Here is a 23197-nt window from a genome sequence, read left to right as displayed (position 1 = left end):
CCGTATCACGGACCTTCGCTTACACTCTGTGTGTGTGTGTGTGTGTGTGTATATATATATATATATATATATATATATATATATATATATATATCTATACTAATTAATAAAAGGCAAAGCCCTCACTGACTGACTGACTGACTGACTGACTCATCACTAATTCTCCAACTTCCCGTGTAGGTGGAAGGCTGAAATTTGGCAGGCTCATTCCTTACAGCTTACTTACAAAAGTTAAGCAGGTTTCATTTCGAAATTCTACGTGTAATGGTCATAACTGGAACCTGTTTTTTGTCCATATACTCTAATGGAGGAGGCGGAGTCACGTATCGCGTCATCACATCTCCTACGTAATCACTTGAACTAAAAACAAGGAAGAGATTTACAGCACGAGTCAAACGCGGGAACGAAGGTAAGTGACGTTAATTTTTGAGTGTCTTTTAATACTGTGTAAGCATACATATTAAAACATGTGCAATTAAACGTGTGCATTTACGGGGTGATTTCTCAGGCTTAAAAGCTCGCCTTTTATTAAAAAGGTAAATGCTAACTGTTTTCATTCTGAAGGGCACAAACCACGTTGGATTTTGTAATGATAGGTGATTAGTAAGGTCTATTAAGGGATACGTACAGAATGATTAGTAATGCCTGTGAATGCCGATGCAAGTAGGAGAATGGGCGTGAACTAAAGAACGATTAGTAACTTGTACAGTAAATGTCTCTAAAGTCTGTCTATTAAAAAGTTATTATATCTTTCAATCCTGTGTATTGATTAAACTACGAACCTAACAAGATCACTACATGGTGTCAGAAGTGGCGGATTGGAAGAGGAATGTGAAGAAGAGGTTCAGCTTTTGAATGAGTCGCGTGTCTGTGAGTAACCCGAAAACGTGATCAGAAAGCGCTAAGACGTTCTAGCAAAAGAGAAAAAAAAATATGTTAGGATTACAGCCCCCACCAAATCTCCAGTTAAAGGGAAATGTAGCTGAAAATTGGAAAAGATTTAAACAGAGATTCGAGTTGTATCTTGCTGCGATTGAAGCAGATAGGAAAAGTGAAAAAATGAAAGTGTCTATGCTTCTACATGTAATTGGTGAAGAGGCGCTAGAGGTGTATAACAATTTTCAGTTTGAAGAAGATGGAGACAATATGAAATTGAACAAAATAGTTGAAAAATTCGAAACGTATTGCAACCCAAAGCGCAATGTGACGTTTGAGCGGCACAAGTTTTTTTACGTTTCCAGAAAAGCGGAGAAACAATAGAGCAGTATGTGACGGAATTGCGTAATAGGAGCTGTTCTAAGAAGAAACCGTCAAGACATCAAAGGACCAATAACCTCTAATCAGGACACTAACACCAGCGAAACAAATATTAACGAGAAAACAAGTATAAATCAGGAAAGAACATCTCAACTGCAAACACAATTAACCAGAATATCAAAATGTCAAGTAAAACCACCAGAATGACTCATTGAGACATGTTGAGGATTAAAGGAACATTTTCAATTAAGAAATGCTGAATTCCTTTAACAGTTGTGCTTTTTATACATAGTTTGAATGCTGGATGTATGCCTGAAATGTTCTGGATAGTTCAGTTGTTTGAAGTGATCAAGAATTAAACGTGTGCATTTACGGAGTGATTTCTCAGGCTTAAAAGCTCGCTTTTTATTAAAAAGGTAAATGCTAACTGTTTTCATTCTGAAGGGCACAAACCACGTTAGATTTCAGCCGTTAAACGCGCAAAAATGTTGGTACACCAGATAAATAAGCGCAACATATTATCAGTTGTATTGTATGCTTACAATACATATAGAAATGTGTTAATCATTAACTAATAGTATCGGATGGTGTTTTTCGACTCGCACCTTGATTTAAACGATTGCATGTCTTGGTGGGTTTGCATAGCTTATTGTCAATATCTTTACACCTCTTTTTAAGACTTATTGACTGAAACGGGCTTTCATGAAAAAACTTAGGGCTTTGCTACAAGATACACCCTCCACAAGTTAAGGAAGTAAAAATAAAAGGTGTATATTTCTGTTTTATTTAAACCTTTTAAGTTCGTATGCATAGCCCCATTTGGTTTTTTTTTTTTCTTCAGTAATATTTAATCTCCTTAAAGAAAAACAACATATGCATTTTACTTTTTTTGTATCTCTTTAGTAATATTTTAGTGTAAAAGGATAACAAGTATTTAAACCTTTTATGTTACTTTATAAAGTTATTTTACACAATGTTGAAAAATTAATAAGAAAGCTACATATTTTGGCAGCTGCTGCTTTAATTTTCAATGAAATGAAAAAAGCTCTCCAAGAGAAAACCTCAATGAAGAAGAAACAGTTTGCACTATCTAAAAACGAGAAACCCTCATTTATAAAGGTTTGCTGCAGATGACTTAACTGAAAATAAATGAATAGTTCCTGTGTGTATAATACATATTTATCTATTTGACTTATGCCTTTATTCCAGCAACTTGCAACATCTGAGGTACAATTTGTTATATTACTTTTGTTTTTTGCAGCACAGGCAGGTGAAGTGACTTCCTCAGGGTCACACAGTGGTGTCAGTACCACGATTTGAACTGACAAGCTCCGGGTTTGCTGAAATATTACTGAAGAAAGAAAAAAAACAAAAACGGGCAAATAGGGCTATGCATACAAATGTCCATCCATCCATTATGCAACCCGCTATATCCTAAATACAGGAGCCAATAAGTAGATATGTATATATACAGTATATATATATATATATATATATATATATATATATATATATATATATATATATATATATATGTGAATGTATGTATGTATGTATATATGTATGTCTATATGTATATGTATATATATATATATATATATATATATATATGTAGATATGTAAATTTGTATATGTATATATATATATGTATATGTGGATGTGTATATGTATATATATGTATATCTAGATATGTGTATATGTAGATATGTGTATATGTATATATGTTTATGTATATATATGGTTACATAACCTCTTTAACACACTACTTCTCTGCTGCGAAGCGTGGGTATTTTGCTAGTATATATTGTGACAGATTGAGGCTTTGTTCACCTCTTGAACCCTCAGGTACCACTCTGAACACCAGGTAAAAGTATAAATATTCTTTATTTTATAAGAATATTGTGCACAAAGCACTCTCCACACCCTATTCATAAACACAAAAATCTATTCAATAATCAATAAACAATAATCCTCCACACTCCCAGACACTTTGCCACCCTTCCTCCCAGCTCAGCTCAGTGTTCTGGGCTTCCCACAATCCTTTTATATCCCCTGACCCGAAAATGGTTCCTGGCAAAACCCACAAGTCCGTTTTCCTTCCGGGTCAGGGCAAAAACAGTCCTTTTCTTCACCCCGGGAGCACGTCGCTTCTTCCTGTCACATGACCGTGACGTACTCCCAGGTTATAGGGCACATGTGAGCCTACGAGCCCCCCTACAGCGACGCCTGGTGGCCCCCAAGGTATCCAGCAGGGCTGTGTATAAAAACTACATAGTCCATGAGGCCCTGCTGGAACTCGGGGCATGTCCACGCTGCTGAGAGAGCTCCTCCTGGCGGCCTGGGGGTGAGGGCCGGAGAAAGAAGCCGGCAATCCACCACAATTCCCCCCCCTTACCGAAACCAACTGGGGCGAAGCTACCAGCCCCGCGAGGGACGTCCTCCTCCAGGAGAACGCATCATCCGGACCTTGGCTACGTTGTCTAGATCCCTCGGCGAACCTTGGGGGAACAGTGTATCTTCTTTCCCACCGCTCCCCTGTCCTCTGGGGACAACTTCGCCACACGTGGCCCGGTTGCCGACAGTTGTAGCACTGCCGACGTCCTCCTGGACGGGTTAACGGCTGCTTTGTTGCTCTCTGCCCTTTTCTTTATTATGTCAGGAGACCTGCGTTTCTGTCCGGGGATCCCCTGCTTTCTCTGGGGCTGATGCACAGCGCGAGGCTCCCTATGGGAAAGAGAGAGTCTCTTTGCTGTTTGCACGCCCGTTGTCCTATGCATTATCGGAGGCGGCGTCATTAGTACCATATCGCTCCGGGTAACAGCACTGTCCAGCCGGCCCGGTTCGATTGGCACTTCCTCCGCCCCTCCAGTAACCAACGGCAACTCCCTTAATTTATCGGTCGGGGTCCGGAGTGGCGACTCGCTCCGGCAGACCACGTCACACGCATGCCTCCGAACGATCGCTTCCTCCCCCGGCCAATCAGTCATGGTGCCACACTCCAGTGTCGGGTTCACAGTGCTTTGGCAGCCGCTACTTTTTAAACGCGGTGCCGGATCACACTGTGTCCCCTTATTATATACGATACGGGCAGGACTCACCTGTATTCCCGCATCGATCACCGGAGGAGCTTCTTGCCCCAGTCGCCGTAGGAATCCCTGCAGTCCCTTTAGTGGCGCCTCGGCCGTAGCTCCCAGCTCCTCCACACGCTTCCTCAAGTCTTGTAATCCCTGGAAGAAAGCATTTAGGGGCTCGAGATATTTGTCGAGCTCCCATAAGTTTATAAAGTTATTTGTCTCGGCCGGCGGCAAGGCTACTTCCTTGTTATGATCACCTGCCGACCGGGAACCAATGAGCACGTCCGCTCCTGGCACGTGCTCTGCTGGGCTTCGCGAAGGCTCCTGGGGATTTGAGTCCCGCATTTTAGACGGCCTGGGTGCTGCTACCGGCCGAGAGCCAATGTGCACGTTCGTTGTCGGCACGTGCTCAGTGTCACACAAAGACTCTTGGGAGTTGGAGTCTTCTGAGGGACGGGTGGCTGCAACAAGCCGACTGAGGTCTGCCTTTTTTCCATTAACGGTAGATCCTTCAGTCACATCCAGCCCCTCTTTCTCTTTATATAAAGTTGGCGCTGCTTCGCTCGCCGCCCCCTTCCCCTTCAGGGAGCGCAGACACGTTGGGGAATTATTTACCTCACCGACGGCTTTAAACTGACCTTCTTCCTGGTCGCCATCGCGCAAGGTCACATGGACATCGTCCTTGCCAAGGTATGAGTAAGGCATCTGACGCACCGTCTGCTTTATGGAGGCATGCCTCTGTAAAACATGAGTAAAAAGTACCGGAAACTTTGGGCGTTTTCCCAGTACATACCTCCAACCGTGGTAGCGATGTCTCTAATCCGTTTAGGGATTTCGGTGCGGCCGACGGCTGACAGCAACCCTGCTGTTGCGCCCTTCGGGCTTGTTCAGCCTTTATCGGCTCTCGGCCCTCCTCACACCCAGTCAGGTAAGTCCAGGTTAATTCGGCGTCCGTCATGGTCTTCACCCAGTCGGGACTGCCCTTCTTTTTTCCAGATTTCTTCCCCATTATGTTCTGCTGTAAAGGACAGTTCACAGCTGCAGCGCTCTTGGTCGCGGGTGGGATTTTCACCTCCGCGGTTTCAAGAGGGACCTTCTTAGGGTTCTGTCCACAGTAAAATGTATTTAAATCCAGGTCCTCTGCCAAACCCGACGGCCAGAGAATCCTGCCGACTACGCCAACTGTGACAGATTGAGGTTTTGTCCACCTCTTGAACCCTCAGGTACCACTCTGAACACCAGGTAAAAGTATAAATATTCTTTATTTTATAAGAATATTGTGCACAAAGCACTCTCCACACCCTATTCATAAACACAATAAACTATTCAATAATCAATAAACAATAATCCTCCACACTCCCAGACACTTTGCCACCCTTCCTCCCAGCTCAGCTCAGTGTTCTGGGCTTCTCACAATCCTTTTATATCCCCTGACCCAGAAATGGTTCCTGGCAAAACCCACAAGTCCGTTTTCCTTCCGGGTCAGGGCAAACAGTCCTTTTCTTCACCCCGGGAGCACGTCGCTTCTTCCTGTCACATGACCGTGACGTACTCCCAGGTTATAGGGCACATGTGAGCCTACGAGCCCCCCTACAGCGACGCCTGGTGGCCCCCAAGGTATCCAGCAGGGCTGTGTATAAAAACTACATAGTCCATGAGGCCCTGCTGGAACTCGGGGCATGTCCACGCTGCTGGGAGAGCTCCTCCTGGCGGTCTGGAGGTGAGGGCCGGAGAAAGAAGCCGGCAATCCACCACAATATATATAATAGAAATAATCCAATGTCTGTTCGCTTTTCATGAAAGAACTACATAATGGATTTAGATTGGGGTTTATTTTGTATAATTTGCTTGAACATTCGGGTTGATTTTGCGACTTTGGTCATCACGCTAAATATTACAGTTCAGTTGCGACACCGATTTATTCGCACAAATCAGAGAGACAGGCTGCAGGCCAAAGGGAGGAGGAGGCGAGACCTCAGGAGTAGGGAGCCGGGCAGGGATATCTTCACTCACACACCAGCCTCCATTCAAGTCGCTGTACCTCTCGCCACGTGTTGGAGCATACCTTGCCTCTGCTTAGCTAGTGATACCTGTTTTTTCAGCAGACATTATCATTTAGAGATTGTTAAAGAGTAACGTTTGACATTTTTGAGAGAGAGATCACAGCTACGTGTGTTTTAGATGGTACCTGCTTATTGGCAGAGATATCATGGCCACATGCTCTTATCCCCACACGGGTGAAGCTCTCTCATCAGAGCTGAACACAATTGGGTACAGTGGCAATGTTTGACATTGGAGTGTACTACCTTCCACTTGGCCAGAGATACCTTGCCAACATTTTACATTTTTGGAAGAGAGATCACAGCTAAATTTTCATCCCTGAGAGCAAAACCAAAAATATTGTATATTAAGAGTCCCTTAGATATGAAAATTATCAATATAAATTCTTCTCAATTCAAATTATTACTATTTTTTTATTGATTTTTAAAGTTTGTCCTGTTTCACTACTACGTGGGCAAAGCCACAGGGGAGAGCTAGTATATATATATATATATATATATATATATATATATATATATATATATGTATATATATATATATGTATATATATATTATATATATATATATATATATATATATATATATATATATATATATATATAGTACATGTGTGCACTGTGATGGGATGGGAAATGTTGCACTTTTACTTTCAGGAGTTTAGGTGCAGAAAAATCACATTTTCTTACAAACTGTAGTCATAATGTTTGTGTGACTAGTCTGATATGCTGAATTACTGTATAAACATACATATATTTATATTTGTTTATAAAATGTTTTGAATATATTGTCTTAATTGTATATGTGTATATTGTGTTTCTTTTACCTTGGGATTTGAAAAGTAATTTTATTATTCATCCTAGTTGGTGGTCTCTCATGTAAGGTACTTTTTATTAAAACTTTTTATATAGTAAATACATTTGCTTTGATCATTAATGAAAATAGTTAGTTTGAAACTAAGAACCAAAATCCTATAATGAATCATCACTTTTAAATTATACTTGCAGACAACTCAAGTACAAAATTATTGCTCTATTGGATTTAAACATAAAACTACATGATTTATTTTTCAGCTTCTGCTTATGACTTAGGTTAGAGTTTGATATAACAGTATTTTACAACTTTTCTGTGACAAGGTTTACTGCCATCTGAAGAAAAATTGTTTTAGGACTGTCAGTCTTATATTAACCTAAATAGTTTCTTCCTCAAAAAATGTATTTCTTTTACTGGTAGCATTGTGTCACAGAGGTTTTTTTATTGTTCCATTTTTTGCAGTGAACGTCATTCTAAAAGAGAGGAAAAGTAAAGACAGCATCACATTAGCTTGGCAAGGACCAGAAAGGACTAATGGAGCAATTGTGGAATATGAAGTGATCTATTATGAAAAGGTCAGTAAAAATACAACCTGAAGTAGAGAGGGATGGATAGGTGGCATTCCCCAAGTTTTTAGGAATCTACTAAGTAAAAGTTTTCAAGCTAACATCGACAGGAACATTTTTCAGATCATTTTGATTGATCTTTGGTTCTAAGGAACTGATATGGAGCTGCACCTTCAAGCCTTGCACTCTGGTTTACAATGTAGCAATAAGAAAAGTACTTAACTCTTTTAAGGCTATGTTATAAAAATATAACTCTGGGACAAAGTATACTTTTGTGCAGATGTCAAGTGAGTTGGAGTCAAGATACTAAATGAAATAAGACTTGCTTATTTTAACTGTAATATTAGTGCTTGGAAATTGTAGTTTAAAGTAAGAAACACGTTTCTTTACATACTGGTTATGAATGTAAACCATTTCATGGTGCAAACTATATGTTAAGTCTATCTTAAGCCCTATTCATACTGGATTAGTTTATATACAGGATTAGTAAAGTCAATGGTTGAAGTGGTCAGTTAGACACTGGTACTCTGTACTGGCATTTCCCCATTCTTGCCTTGTGCATACTGGTATTTATGCATATGTATGCATATCAGTGCAAACCATATGTTTAGACCACATTGGCAGCCCTTATTTATAACAACAGTTTGTCTGTTTGCATCTCCAAGTGGGAACCACCTCCAAAATAAATTATGCAATTCAGCATGACCTAATACAAATTTTACAATATCATATCATATATATATAGCCTTATTCTGCATGCATAACAGAATTTTTCCATTTCATGCATTGGGTAAATCGATGAAGTGATGGATTTTAACTGACATGTCTATTCACAAGGGACTAGTTTAACCTGAGTTTATTTTTATAAACTTTTTATATAAGTAAAAAAAAAGGTTTTGTAATTTTTACTGAGATGTAAACACACACAAAAGTTACTTATTTCAGCCAGGATTTCTCCCTTGGGTAACAAATATTTTACGCCACCTTTTGGTGTAAAACTAATCACTTCTGAATAGGGCTTAAGTTAAACAATACATTGTAAATCATGTAGAAGAGGAAGCTTTTCATTTTTATCATAACTGGTGTAAATACAGTTTTATTCATTAACTGACATCACCCACATGCTTATGTAATATTATGATGAACTAATAAAGAAAAGCCAGCCTTGGTTTGCATAAGTGCAAACACTGCTTTTGTGATAGGCTTACTCACCTAGGCAGACTGAATGGCAATGTATTGGAAATGTTATAGTTATGTTGTACTGTACTTTATTGAGACTAATCTATATCTTTAAAACTGTTTCTTAAACTTTAACTGGATATCCCCTGAAAGTAAAATATGTGATGTATCTAAATTCAAGTAAAGAGTTATATACCAGGGCCTCACAGTGGCACAGTGTTAGTGCTGATGCCTTTTAGCAAGAAGCCGGAGGTGGGGGGGTCATGTCTCACATGTTCCCTACATGGAGTTTGCATTTTCTCCCTGTATCTACATGGGTTTCCTTCCAAGATCCAAAGACATGACAGTTAAGTAAATTGGCAATGTTAAACTGATCTCTGTGTGTCTTTATCCTGTGATGGACTGGCACCCTGTCCAGGTAGTGTGCCATTCAGTTCTGGAATACATTCTAGTTTCCCGCTACCCTGTAGATTGCAAAATATTAAAAACATAGATGCCAACAATAATAATCTGGGGTTATGAAGTAAAAAAAAAAGTCAGGTAAAGCAAAGAGGAAATCAATTTTCTGAATGTTCATAGCGAGGAAATGAATTAATCTTCAAAAAGTAATTTGAAGACAATTACATCTTACCTGAAGAATGGGCCTGAGTTGCCTCGAAAGCTTGCATATTGTAATCTTTTTAGTTAGCCAATAAAAGGTGTCATTTTGCTTGGCTTTTCTCTACAAAAAGTAATTAATATCCATTGATAAGATTTTTTAGACTTTTATATTTGGCCATCCAACCCATCCATCCATTATCCAAACCGCTATATCCTAACCACAGGGTCACGGTGGTCTGCTAGAGCCAATCCCAGCCAACACAGGGCGCAAGGCAGGAAACAAACCCCGGGCAGGGCGCCAGCCCACCGCAGGGCGCACACACACATCCACACACCAAGCACACACTAGGGACAATTTATAATCGCCAATTCACCTAACCTGCATGTCTTTGGACTGTGGGAGGAAACTGGAGTACCTGGAGGAAACCCACGCAGACATGGGGAGAACATGCAAACTCCACGCAGGGAAGACCCGGGAAGCGAACCCAGGTCTACTTACTGCGAGGCAGCAGCACTACCCACTGCGCCACCATGCCACCAGCCATCCAACTATATAATGAAAATAATAAAATGAGGTTGATGTCCCTTTTGTGTACTGTAAAAGGCAACTAAAGAAGCTAGTGCCGGCAAAGACTCCAATAACTCCCAAATAATACAGTGATGAGACTTACAAAGCATATTTGGGGTACAGTTCTTAGTACCATATGGGCACTTCCACCTGCCTATGCCAAGCATCAAGTTAAGGAACCTAGATAACCCACAGATAGTGTAAACCTGACTTACAATGCTCATACACCTGATACACTATGAGGACACCTTTTTAATGGCAGAGGAGACAAAGTTCTGAAAAATATTTGGGGTATGACAGGAACACTGTCAGAAGTTTTAGAAGTTCTAAACTGAAGGAGAGTACATGTGTGCTACTAACAGAAAACAAGGTTGAAGGGTAAAGCTGTGAGAATGCTTAGTGGGGAGAAAGAATGCTAATGATGCAGTTGGTGTACTTTGTGCACCTATTTTTCAGACACAAGTGTTGAAGGTGAAGAATATGAATGAGCAGGTTGTACTTGTTAACATTATTGTTTTGTAAATGACTAATGAATATACTATAGCCTTAACAAATGGTCCACACATTGTCAGAGGCAATGAAAAGAAAGGTACGTTTTAGGATAAGTTATTGGAGGTGGTTATAATGAGTTGAAGCTAGTACTGTCTGGTTTTGGTTGTCGGTAAAAAGTTGGTGACATATGAATCTCTTTGGATCAGCACAATAGTTGATTAGACCAGCTTAAAACACAGGATATTCCTTTGAGCCTGTGGTCTGTAAACATGGTATGAATTAATCCATGATTCACTACATTGAAAAGAAAAACTATTTTTTTTACAGAGGTGCCTTTTGTGTGTGGGGCTGATGGTGGCAAAGAATGAGGGGTGACTTAATTATATTACTGTGTTGAAATTTTTTATTATTTTTAGAGATTTTTCCTTTAATGTTGAAGTCATTTACAAATATGCAAATTGTACTGACATTAATTTATTCTTGCACAGCAATGTCTTGTGATATATTTGCACTTTGAAAGTTTTTACAAGTAATTGCTCAACAAACTAAATTATCCCACAACAGCCCTCGCAGGTTACGTTTGAACAGACTGCATGACACAATTTTTTTTTTCTTTGTTTTGATATACTGAAGTGAATTCATACTTTATCGTGATGCCCTTTTTTTTTTTTTTTTTTTTTTTTTTTTTTGAGGGCATGGCTATCGTGTTCATTTTGCTTGTTGTTTCTATGGAATTTCTAGGTAGGGTCAACCAGAAGTGTTTGGTGCATGACATCACTAAGGTCAGCATTACAGAGTATCTGGTTGTCTAAGATCAAGGATAATAACAAACCTTTTGCTTTGCACTTTGTTTGCTGATTTAATCTTTGTTTTTTGACGTATTACTTTGAATATTCTCACCAACAATCTAGGTTTTTGTCTGGTATTTAATGTCTCCGTTGTTTTATCTTCTGGTTATGAACTATGCCTGGTTTTCTAGACAATTTTTCATCTCTCATTCCTTATGTTTTTAATTGAGCCAACTTTCACCTTCTTTCAGAACAGTTTTTTAAATTGGAAATAAATTAAACTATTCAATAAATGTCAGTTTCTCATTAATTTCATAGCCCCTCGTTATGCAACCCAACCCAACAGAAATCTTTGTTTCTTTTGCAGAATCAAAGGGACCAGAATTACACAGTATTGAAGACGAAATCGAATAGTATGAGAGTGGATGGATTGAAACCTGGTACTACATATGTGTTCAGAGTTAGGGCACGAACTGATGGAGGCTATGGAAATTATGGGGGTGAAATTGAACTGGAAACTAACCATGAAGGTGTGCTCTCTGTTTTTTATTAGTGCCTAAAGAGTGCTTAAACCTTTCCGAGTATATACTTGGATTCTTTGTGAAGATATCATGTGGTTTTGTTAAACAATTCATGTTCTCTATAAATTATCCTACTCAGATACACTGAATGGATTTCTGAATACAAAATTTATATTCTCTGTTCCCTAGATGACTTATCAGCATTATAACAAGTTTAGCAAAGACCAAAAAAGTCTCACTACAAAAAAATGGTATTTTGCTGTGTTTTAGAATACCTTGCAAAGATATAAAATTGAATGTATCACTAATGTATGAAATACATATTTAATAACAAAAATGTCTTCTTTAACATTTCCTGGTCTGCTATATCAGAAGTACAAATTTGAGTACAAGAGCTGTACTAATTTGAGTTTTGAAGAAAACAAATGTCACTGTATCAGTTTTTATTTATCTTCTGTTCCTTTAAATAGATATGCTTGCTATTGGGGATCCGAATCAGCCCACCATTCTAGCAGTGTCCATCGCTGGAGGAATAGTGCTACTTATATTCCTGGTGGCCTGCTTTGTTGTTAGTGGCAGGTAAGCTACTGTTATATACATTTCTTACTATTTTCCATGTTCATTAGAAACTTTATTTAGCTTGTTACAATCAAGGGGGACTTTAAAATCCCCAAATAAAAAGCAGGAGGTTTTAGCCATAAACAGTGACTATTTTTAACATAGGATATTAAAACACCAATGAGAGAGAGAGAGAGGCTGTTTGGATTTAGTATTTTGTAATAATCAGAATAGAATTCAGGGGGTAGTTTAGTAGGATAAAGTTTTGACAGATGCAGCAAAGTTTAAAGAAATAGTTTGCAAGGCAGTCAAGGACCAGTCTGAAAAGTGTTCTTGTATGTAATACATAATGAGAGAAAATTTCATTTTGGATATATGAGGGGCTAACAAAGAAGCTGCAATGGAAAAAAAAAAATAGCGGTGTAATGTGTACAAGACAAATAACTCTAACATTAACTGCAGATAATATGAGTGATGTGTAAAAATATCAGAAAAGATAAAATAGAGTTAGAGAGAAATATTACAGAAAAGATGAAAGATAACCTAAAGTGAGTCTTAGTATTTTATTAGTAGAAAAATGGGGAAGGGAAATATAAAGTGTATTGGGGACATCTTAAAATATACAGAGATTGAAATTGTGAATGATCTGAACGTACATTTTTTTTCTGAGGTTTACATAAATGGAGAAGTCAAAAAGCTCCAGCATGGGTTCAGACAGTGGAGACCACATATATCACTAATACCCTAGAATTATATCTGGAGGCAACAAAGTGTTTTATCAGAGAAGTGGTACAATATATAATTTATCTGAATTATCAGAAATCATGTGATATAGTAACATAAGCAATGGTTAGTCTTTAAACTAAGAAAAGCGGTAATTCAAGGTGCAGTTTGTACATGGATGCGCATTGGCTCAAACAATAGAAACAAAGGATAATGGTGCTAGGAACCTCATGATAGTTTGGTGATGTTAAAAATGGTATGCCTCAGGTACCAGCCCTGGGGTTAGTGCACTTTTCATTTTATATATAAGTGAACTGGATAAGAATATACTGTATCTAACAAACTGGTTAAGTTTGGAGATGATACCATAGTAGGTGGAATGGCAGATAATCTAGAATCAGCTGAATTATTACAGATGGACCTAGACAGAATATATAGGCTTGAGCACATTTGGGACAAATGAAGTTTAATGTATGTAAATTGATTATTACACACAAGAAATAAAAATTATTAGAGCTTAATACAATGAAAGGTCTGAAACTTGAAAGTACACCTTATGAGGAGTGAATTTGTTACTGTCTACATCCAGACAAGAGAATAACGTGTATTTCTATAGCACATTTTCATGCAAAGGATGTAGCTCAAGTGCTTTACAAGATGTCAGACAGCATAGCCCATTAAGTAGGTTAACAGAATAATAGGTTATATAACACAATATGTAGAGTTCAAGTTAAAGAAGGTTATACTTAAACTATATAGCACACTAAAGAAGCCTCATCTGGATTACTGTGTAAAGTTTTGTACAAAAAAACATAGCAGTCCTAGAAAAAATCCAGTGAAGCAAAGCTGTAAGCAAAGATTGGAGCAGTCGAGCTTTTTTTTTAGTTTAATAAAAAGAGATTAAGAGAATTTATCGAGGTGTTTAAAATAATGAAGGGATTTAGTATAGTGCATATGAGCTGCTATTTTAAAATAGGTTTTTCATTAAGAACACAGGGACACTGATAGAAACTTGTTTAGGGTAAATTTCAAACAAACAGAAAATTTTTCTTCACACAGAGGACTGTGGTTATGAAAAACTGAAATAGCTAAACCTTTTCAGTTTAAGCAAACTGAGATTGAGAGGAACAGGATTAAAGTTTTTAAAATTTATAAAAGGAATAAGTGGATCTCGGCTATTATTTTATAATTAACTAGGGGGCTTCGCTCTCCAACCCCCGTGTTTGGTTATACACTTTTTTTTTTTCTTTGAATTGTTGCTATTTCATTAGTTTCACTTTTATTTCCGAACTTCGTTAAAAACAATATTTGAAATCTTTGTAGCATAATTCAGGATATGTTTGTCTGTTTGGAATTTCAGCACAGACAAAATGATCTACATCATCAGCAGTTAATTTTTTTTGCAAAGTAACCAACAAATGCATGTGAGGTAAACCTTGTTTTTGAAATTCTCTGACTTGAACTTCAAAGCCTTACAATATTTACATACTTCAGACATATCACCTATGTCCATATATTCGATCTCTAATTGCCTTTTTGTTATTTCTCTGAGTAATAATTTCTTTGTTTTTGCTAATGCATGGTTTACTTTCTTTGTTTTGACACTTTGCTGTCATATTCTGTATCTTGCTCTGCATGTGTTTCACGCCTACGTTTTTTTTGAGTCTTTGGAATTCCACTGTTTTCATTATCTATAACCTGCTCTGCATGTGTTTGGCCCCCTTGTTTTTTAACCTCTTTATGACGTTTTACTTTGTTTTCTACTGTCTTTTATTTCTGACATTGCTTTGTCCTGCTTTTTTTTTTTTTTTTTTCCAATGACACCTGGGGCCTCATGTATAAACGGTGCGTACGCACAGAAATGTTGCGTACGAACCTTTCCACGCTCAAATCGCGATGTATAAAACCTAAACTTGGCGTAAAGCCACGCGCATTTCCACGGTAACTCATACCTTGGCGTACGCAATTTCTCCGCTCGGTTTTGCAGACTGGCAGCACCCAGCGTCAAAGCAGTGCTACTGTTCCTGTGTGGTTACTCTTTCTTAGATCCACATCCACGGCGGCGGCTTTATCAAATACACTGAAATTAACCAAATATCGTTCATAAATTTAATGCATCTGATTGTAATTAACCTGTAACAATATAATGGTCCACAGAATGGTCAAACTACTGTTCCTGTGTGCTCATCCTTTCTTTCTTAGCTCCACATTCCTGACGCGGCTTTATAAATACACTGAAATTAACTGCATATTGTTTATTAGTGTAATGCATCTGATTGTAATTAACCTGTAGCAATATAATGGGCCAGGGAATAGCCATAGTATTCCAAATACCATAACTGCTTTAGCGTTGTTACGCTCACTGCATCTTGTTCTTCTTTTTGCTGCTCCCGTTAAGAGTTGCCACTGCGGATCATCTTTTTCCATATTACTCTCACTGCACCACTCGGAGTATTTATATCACTGTATCTGAGTGTGAATCACAGCAGCAGATGATCGGAAAGAGAATTATCGGTATACAGTTTCAAGTATACACTACCTCAACCACGGCAAAAAGCGTCAAAGCCTTTCCTGTACGGACCTCGCGTTTCAGAAACAGTTTCATCCCAAGAACTCTAAACGCACTCAATCAGTCCATCAAGTGCTCCTTGTAGAACTGTTTGTACTTATAAGTACAATCACCTCACTGTAAACTTTCACTACAGTTATAATATTGCACAACCTGCGCTACTTTATAAAGCGCGTATGATGACAATATCATTTTTAAGATGAAATGCAGCAAAATATGTTGCTTATACAGTAGTATACAGATAAAACTTTAACTTCATTTAAATAATCTGTATTGTTAATAATTAAACATGTGAGGACACGGTGCCGCAGCGTATAGCTAGTTCAAGGATAGCTCCTGCCTTGCGCTGTATTCTTGCTGGTGCTGACGTGACACTGGAAGGATAGACGAATAGAATAATTAAACATGTACTACGAAGATATTTCAATGTTCCTTAAAAGTTTTGAAGAATCGGCGTTCTAAGCTTACAAATGACTTAATGTCTATTACAGAGCTGATTGTGTGGCGATTGGAGAAAGAAAAGTATGGACAGGAATTGGAGGTTAGTACGTTTGAAAGAGACAGTACTTCTGTAATAAATTATTTCATCGAAGGTCGCACATGGCGCAGCAAGCCTCTTGTGTGAGATATGAACAATCACTGCGCCACCGTGTTCCCATGTTTAATAACATGCTTTCATTCCTATCATCATGAAAATGATATCACGTATACATCTCAGTATTTTAATTATTCAGAGAGCTGTAATATCTCGAATGTAATGCATTCTGTGTCCTGTCGGAGAAAGAAAGAACGGAAGCACGTAGTGATTCACACACAGAGCACATAGAAGATCAAACACAGAACAAAGCATTTAACATGCTACTTGAGAAACTAGTAAAATAAACGATTTTAAGATGAAGTTTATGATGTTCTACTTTAATGGCAAAATAAACTACGTGATTAAAGTGGAAATTTCGAGATTAAAGTTGACATTTCGTGCTTTTTTCCCCACTGTGTGCCTATGTTTTTTGTTTGTACCCTAATACGCTTTCATATGACACTCAGACGGTGGGCTACGACTTGCCTTTTCACGGCGACTTTGATATGTGATTTCTTTTTTATTTCGGGCACTGTGCGACTTTGTGAATTTGATCTTTCGAGTTTTTCCGACACTCTGTCACTCGATCAACTTTCTTTTGTTGATTATACCACTGTTTAAACCAACAAATAGTGCGTTTTTCCTTTGCCTCCACTTGGTATTCGCTGAAATTCTTATATTTTCCCCTGTGCTTTTCCCATTGTCTTTTCACAGAAGGCTATTTATATTGATTTGCATATTCAAAGAGGCATAATTCTGGGAGGAGTTGGGGCGGGACAGAAGGCGCGTGCACGTGCGTTACTTTTCACGCAATCGGGATTTATGTAGTGGAAGAACGTGAAAGTATGCGTGTGCACAGATTCCTGCATCTGGATTTTTCTGTGCGTACGCACAATCCCGCTTTTATGCTTACGCCATGTTATAGTGTGAGTTCTACGCATGGCGTTATACATGAGGCCCCTGGTCCGTGCTGATTATTTTCCCTTTTTCAAATAATAATTTGTTTGTTTGCGATACTGTGATCTTTACTTTCTTTTTTTGATACTTTCAAATTTTCCTGCTTTCATATTCTTTAACTTTCTCTGCATTTTTATCACGCCTTTTTTTTTTTTTTTTGAGCCTTTCAAAATCCACTGCTTTCATAATCTCTAACCTGCTTCTGCATGTGTATAGCGCCAAAGTTTTTGAACATCTTTATGAAGTTCTAGATAGATAGATACTTTATTAATCTATCACATACTTCTACTTTGTCTTTTAATTCTGAGCATGATTGGACGTGCTTTTTTTTTCAATTCCACTTGTTCCGGGCTGATGATTACTTTCCTTATTTTCTGAATTTGCACATAGATTATTCTTTTTCTTTTTTGCATTTGTTTCTCTCCAACACTTTTGAGTCTTTTCTCCCACGCTGCTCTTTCTTCTTTGCTTAGCCGTCAACGTTTCATCTAAAACGTATTGTCCTTATACGCTTTATATGCGCTGAGAGCCCCGGATGTGTGTGTGCTCAAAGTCTTTGCACACCTGAGTGTTTTGTTGCCCGTGGTCTTATTTGATATTGGTTGTAAGTAGGGAGTGTCTTGCAAGAATCTCATGTTCTACGTCCCCGCAAGACGGTCCTGGATCAATCTCTTGGCACAAAGTCTCATGTTTAAAGTCCCCACGAGACGCTTTGTGGCCAGTCTCCTTTGTCTCGCGTGTCTTTTAAGTGTCTTCTATCATCCTCACGTGAAGATCACGTATCATCTCCCTAGTCTTTCTCTGCCAGGATTTTTTTTTTATAATAGAGAGATACTTTAACAAAATCCTGGAACCCTGAAAGAACTTTAATGTAAATTTCACTCAAATGTTACAAAAATTTTCTTCACATAGAGAACCACAGACAAATGGAATAAATTAGCAAATAGTGTGGTAAACAGAAGGGCTATCAAAACTCAAATCAAGGTTATTTTGGAGAAATTAAATGGATAGAATTGATAAGCTTTGTTGGTCTGAATGGCCAATGTTCAAATGTTGTTAGCAATCTACAAATGTAGCTTTTTCATACATTTTTTAAAATAAATACAGCCAAGCTACACTAGTTTTTAAGTTTGTAACAAACTATGCAACACCTAAAATCTTTCATCAAACCCAGAATACATTAAATTGTACTAATGATTGGCACAAATAATGATTCCTTCAACTTGGCAGCTGTAATTATTCACAAAAATTTTCAGAGTTCTTTAATCTTTCTTGTTAATTAAATCTGGAAAGCAGCTAATCAGAAAATCTAATGACATGTGCCTTTGGATTAAGGAGTCACTGTCATGGTCTCACTGGATACACTGGAGTTTTAGCAAACAGAGCACAAGATTTAATGTGTCACACCACGGTGCCCAAGTCTGTTAAGAAAATATGGCAATCAACAGCAGTGATTAATACAATGATTTTTTTCAGATAGTTAAGTGGTGGAGAAGCCTAATAATGGTGTATCATTAATACACATTTACTCTCCAGTGAAACACAAAATTGTCATTTGTAGTATTTAAACACATTTGATATTTGCATACATTAATTAAATGTTAAAATATTCTAAGCATTTGTTTTTTAATAAGTGCAAAACTAAAGTTTGTGTGTTATTCATTCACAGCTTCACAGCAATGTGGGAGAGCTTTCATACGTCTCACACACACTCCGGGTATATAAGAACACCAGAGTGTGAAAATATTAGCCTAGAATTGATTTTATACATAGCAATGGTCCTGATGAGCAATGTAAAAACCTGTAGTAGAAACTACAGTGAGGAATATCAAAAAATGGTCCCCCAGGATGTACCATATCTAGAGGAGGCAGTTAATTTTAAAAAGAGTTTTTTCTCCAAATGTAGAGAGTAAAATCCCACATGAATAATACCGTAATTCAAAAGTTTACATGCAGTGTTTGCAGATGTATTTCCCTGCTGCAAGTATACAACATAGGGACTCATCTAAAAATATAAAACAGCTCAAAAAAATTAAATGAACACTTTTTAATCAGAGTATAGCATCAAGTCAATGAAACTTCTGGGATATTGATCTGGTCAGTTAAGTAGCAGAGGGGGTTGTTAATTTCATTAACACCAAAGCAGCCGAAACTGATTAACAACAGGTGCACTAGAGAGTCAACAATGAGACAACCCCCAAAACAGGAATGGTTTAACAGGTGGAGGCCACTGACATTTTTCCCTCCTCATTTCTGACTGTTTTTTCACTAGTTTTGCATTTGGCTTTGGTCATTGTTACTACTGGTAACATGAGGGCATACCTGGACCCTACAGAGGTTGCACAGGTAGTCCAACTTCTCCAGGATGGCACAGTCTCAAGGACTTGAAGGAGATTCCAGGAGACAGCAGTTACTTTGAGAGCTGGACAGGGTCATAGATGGTCATTAACCAATCAGCAGGACTGGTATCTGCTCCTTTGGGCAAGGAAGAACAGGATGAGCACTGCCAGAGCCCTAGAAAATAACCTCCAACAGGCCACTTGTGTGAATGTCTCTGACCAAATAATCAAACAGACTTCATGAGGGTGGCCTGAGGGCCCGACGTCTTCTAGTGCACTCTGTGCTCACTGCCCGGCACCATGGAGCTCGATTGGGATTTGCCATAGAATAATAGAATTTGCAGGTCCACCACTGGTGCCCTGTGCTTTTCACAGATAAGAACCGGTTTACCCTGAGCACATGTGACAGACGTGAAAGGGTCCAGAGAAGCCGTGGAGAATGTTATGCAGCCTGTAACATCGTTCAGCATGAACGGTTTGGTGTTGGGTCAGTGATGGACTGGGGATGCATATCCATGGAGGGACGCACAGACCTCTACAGGCTAGACAACGCACCTTGATTGCCATTAGGTATCGGGATGAAATCCTTGGACCCATTGTCAGACCCTATGCTGGTGCAATGCGTCCTGGGTTTCTCCTGGTGCACGGCAATGCCCGGCCTCATGTGGTGAGATCAGAGCAAAGCTATAAAACCATTTCTACAGTACTGAGTGTTCTCAGGAGCACAGTGACATCAATAAATTGTGAAATGGAAGAAGTTTGGAACTTCCTGGACTAGAGTTGGCTGTCCAGTCAAAATGAGTAACCAGACAAGGATTGCCTTGGTCAGAGAGGTGACCAAGATACCATTGGTTGCTCTAGCAGAGCTTCAGAAATCCTCTGCTGAGATGGGAAAACCTGTTGCAAAGACCTCCCTCTCAGCAGTATTCCATAAATCAGGAGTTTAAGGTAGACTGGCCAAACAGAAGCCACTCTTGAGTAAAAGTCTTATGACATATTAAAGGACTCTTAGAGCATGAGGAAAAAGATTCTTTGGTGAGAACCTCTCTGTGCAGAACTGCAAACATTATGTCTGCTGAAAACCATACACTGTTCATCACCTACCGAAAACTTTCTCTACGGTGAAGCATGGTAATGGTAGTGGCAACTGTGGCAGGGACAAAGACTGGCTAGAATTGAGTGAAGGATGAATGCAGCCAAATACAGAGATGTCTTTGAAGAAAACCTGCTCCAGAGTGCACACAATCTCAGACTGGGGGTTATAGTTTACCTTTAAATACCACACGAAGTGTACAGCCAAGACAACACTAGAATGGCTTCGGCACAAGCCTCCAACTGTCCTGCAGACACTTCCCATCCCATTTAACAGAGCTTGAGAGGATTTTCCAGGAAGAATGGCATAACCTCCTCAAATCCATGTGTGCAAAGTCTGGAGAGACTTGCCTAAAAACTCTCAAAGCTGTTATTAAGGTTCTGAATACTTGTATAAATGACAGATTTCAGTTTTTCTTTTTAAATAAATTTGCAAACCTTTCAATAAACATTTTTTCCCTGACATTATGAATTAGTCAGTCATTATCCAACCCAATATATTCTAACACAGGGTCACAGTGGCCCGCTGGAGCCAATCCCAGGCAACACAGGGCACAAGGCAGGAACAAATCCTGGACAGGGTGCCAGGACACATACACACCCACACACACACACACACACACACCAACCACACACTAGGGACAATTTAGGATCGCCAATGCACCTAACCTGCATGTCTTTGGACTGTGGGAGGAAACCCACGCAGATACGGGGAGAACATGTAAACTCCATGCAGGGAGGACCCGAGAAGCGAACCCAGGTCTCCTTACTGCGAGGCAGCAGCAATACCACTGCGCCACTGTGCCACCCTGTTAATGGTTATTGAGTGTATATTGATGGTAAAAAATGGGAAATTTATCAATTGAAAATTAAATCTACGGCACAATGAAGTGTGCAGTAAATGAAGTGGTCTGAATACTTTGTGAATACACTGTATGTAGCTGGAGGTCAGAGAGAAGAAACAGAATAGCCATATCATGCCATTTAAGGCAGGTGTCACTTTCCATGACTTTCAGTAATAATCGAGTTGCAGACAGTTAACACTCTCATTTGTGTAGTATGGCATTCCCATAGAGTTGGCTATAGTGTTCTGTAACACTACAACAAAATCAAACTTTTATTTTGTCATATTTAGCCACTTGTAATTGTGGGATCTTGTGGCTGAGAGTGCTCACAACCAATAAGCTACCAAGTGAAAATACAATGTACATAATGATCGCAAACAGTGAGGAACATCAGTGGATGAAAAAAAAATTGGGAAAGTGAGGGTTTTGTACTGTGCAGATGGAAGAAAGGATTTTTCAACTTTAGAGGCAGAGTAGTTTAGTCTACAAAAATGTTGTGCACTCCCGTTTCCACACTCACATCACAAGGTATAAAAACTAGGCGTAAAGCCACACCTGTTTTCACTCCAGCTCAATCCCTTGCTTAAGCAAGTTCTCCACTTGGTTTTGCATACTGGCGGCACCCAGCATCAAAGCAGTGCTACTGTTCCTTTGTGGTTTCCCTTTCTTTTTTAGATCCTCATCCCTGACGCGGCTTTATCAAATACACTGAAATTAACCGCATATCATTTATTAGTTTAAGGCATCTGATTGTAATCAAAACGTACCTATATAATGGTGCTCAGAATGGCCAAACTATTCCAAATACCATTGCTGCTTTAGTGTTGTTACTCTCAGTGCACCACTCAGAGTATTTAACCCACTGTATCTGAGTGTGGAATCACAGCTCTACAGAAGCTGGTTGGATTATCAGGATACAACATCTAGCACTCACTGCCTCAGCCATGCACACAGTCTATTTGAACTTTTTCCTATACAGTACAGCAAACGCTTCAGAGCCTTTCCTGTAGGGACCTCGCTGTTTAGAAACCGTTTCATTACAAGAGCTCTAAACACACTCAATCAGTCCATCAAGTGCTCCTGGTAGAACTGTTTGTACTTATAAGTTAAGTCTGTTACTTATAAGTACTTATAAACTTGCACTACGGTTATAATATTGCAGAACCTGAGCCACTTTATAAAGCGCGTATTTACATATGATGACAACTGGCTTCTAAGTCGATTTAGATTTCCAAACGCTATCTTCTTGGCGCTCTTGATATCATTTTTAAGATAAAATGCAGTAAAGTATGTATATTACATTATACAGATAAATTTTTAACTTCATTTAAATAATGTATATTATTAATAATTAAACATGTGAGGACCTTTTGGGCGCAGCTGTTGTGACGAGCTGGCGCCCTGTTCAGGGATTCTTCCTGCCCCGCACCGTATGCTTGTTAGGATTGGCGTGACCATGGATAATGGATGGATGGAATAATTAAACATGTACTATGAAGATATTTCAATGTTTCATAAAAGTTTTGAAGAATCTGCGTTCTAAGCTTACAGATGGCTTGACATCTATTACAGAGCTGATTGTGTGTCGATTGGTTACTTGGAGAAAGAAAAGGAAGGATAG

General features: G+C 38.8%; 1 protein-coding gene and 1 long non-coding RNA gene across 3 annotated transcripts in view; one reads left to right on the top strand and one right to left on the bottom strand.

Annotated features, from left to right (window-relative positions):
- Positions 1-15019, bottom strand: part of LOC127526511 (uncharacterized) — a 402711-nt gene extending 387692 nt beyond the window's left edge. Inside the window, exon 1 of the long non-coding RNA XR_007934013.1 lies at positions 14932-15019. This is a non-coding gene — a long non-coding RNA (uncharacterized LOC127526511). The remainder of the gene's footprint in view (positions 1-14931) is intronic.
- epha4b (eph receptor A4b) overlaps positions 1-23197 on the top strand; it is a 496460-nt gene that overhangs the window by 302462 nt on the left and 170801 nt on the right. For both annotated transcript variants that reach the window (XM_051922030.1, XM_028794919.2), the window contains exons 6-8: positions 7665-7777; positions 11763-11925; positions 12387-12495. In XM_051922030.1, the coding sequence (XP_051777990.1) occupies positions 7665-7777; positions 11763-11925; positions 12387-12495 (385 nt within the window). The remainder of the gene's footprint in view (positions 1-7664; positions 7778-11762; positions 11926-12386; positions 12496-23197) is intronic.

The sequence above is a fragment of the Erpetoichthys calabaricus genome, chromosome 2, assembly GCF_900747795.2.
Source record: "Erpetoichthys calabaricus chromosome 2, fErpCal1.3, whole genome shotgun sequence".
Classification (NCBI taxonomy): Eukaryota; Metazoa; Chordata; class Cladistia; order Polypteriformes; family Polypteridae; genus Erpetoichthys; species Erpetoichthys calabaricus.
Note: the sequence above shows the minus strand (reverse complement) of the source record. Positions and strands in the feature narration are given on the sequence as shown.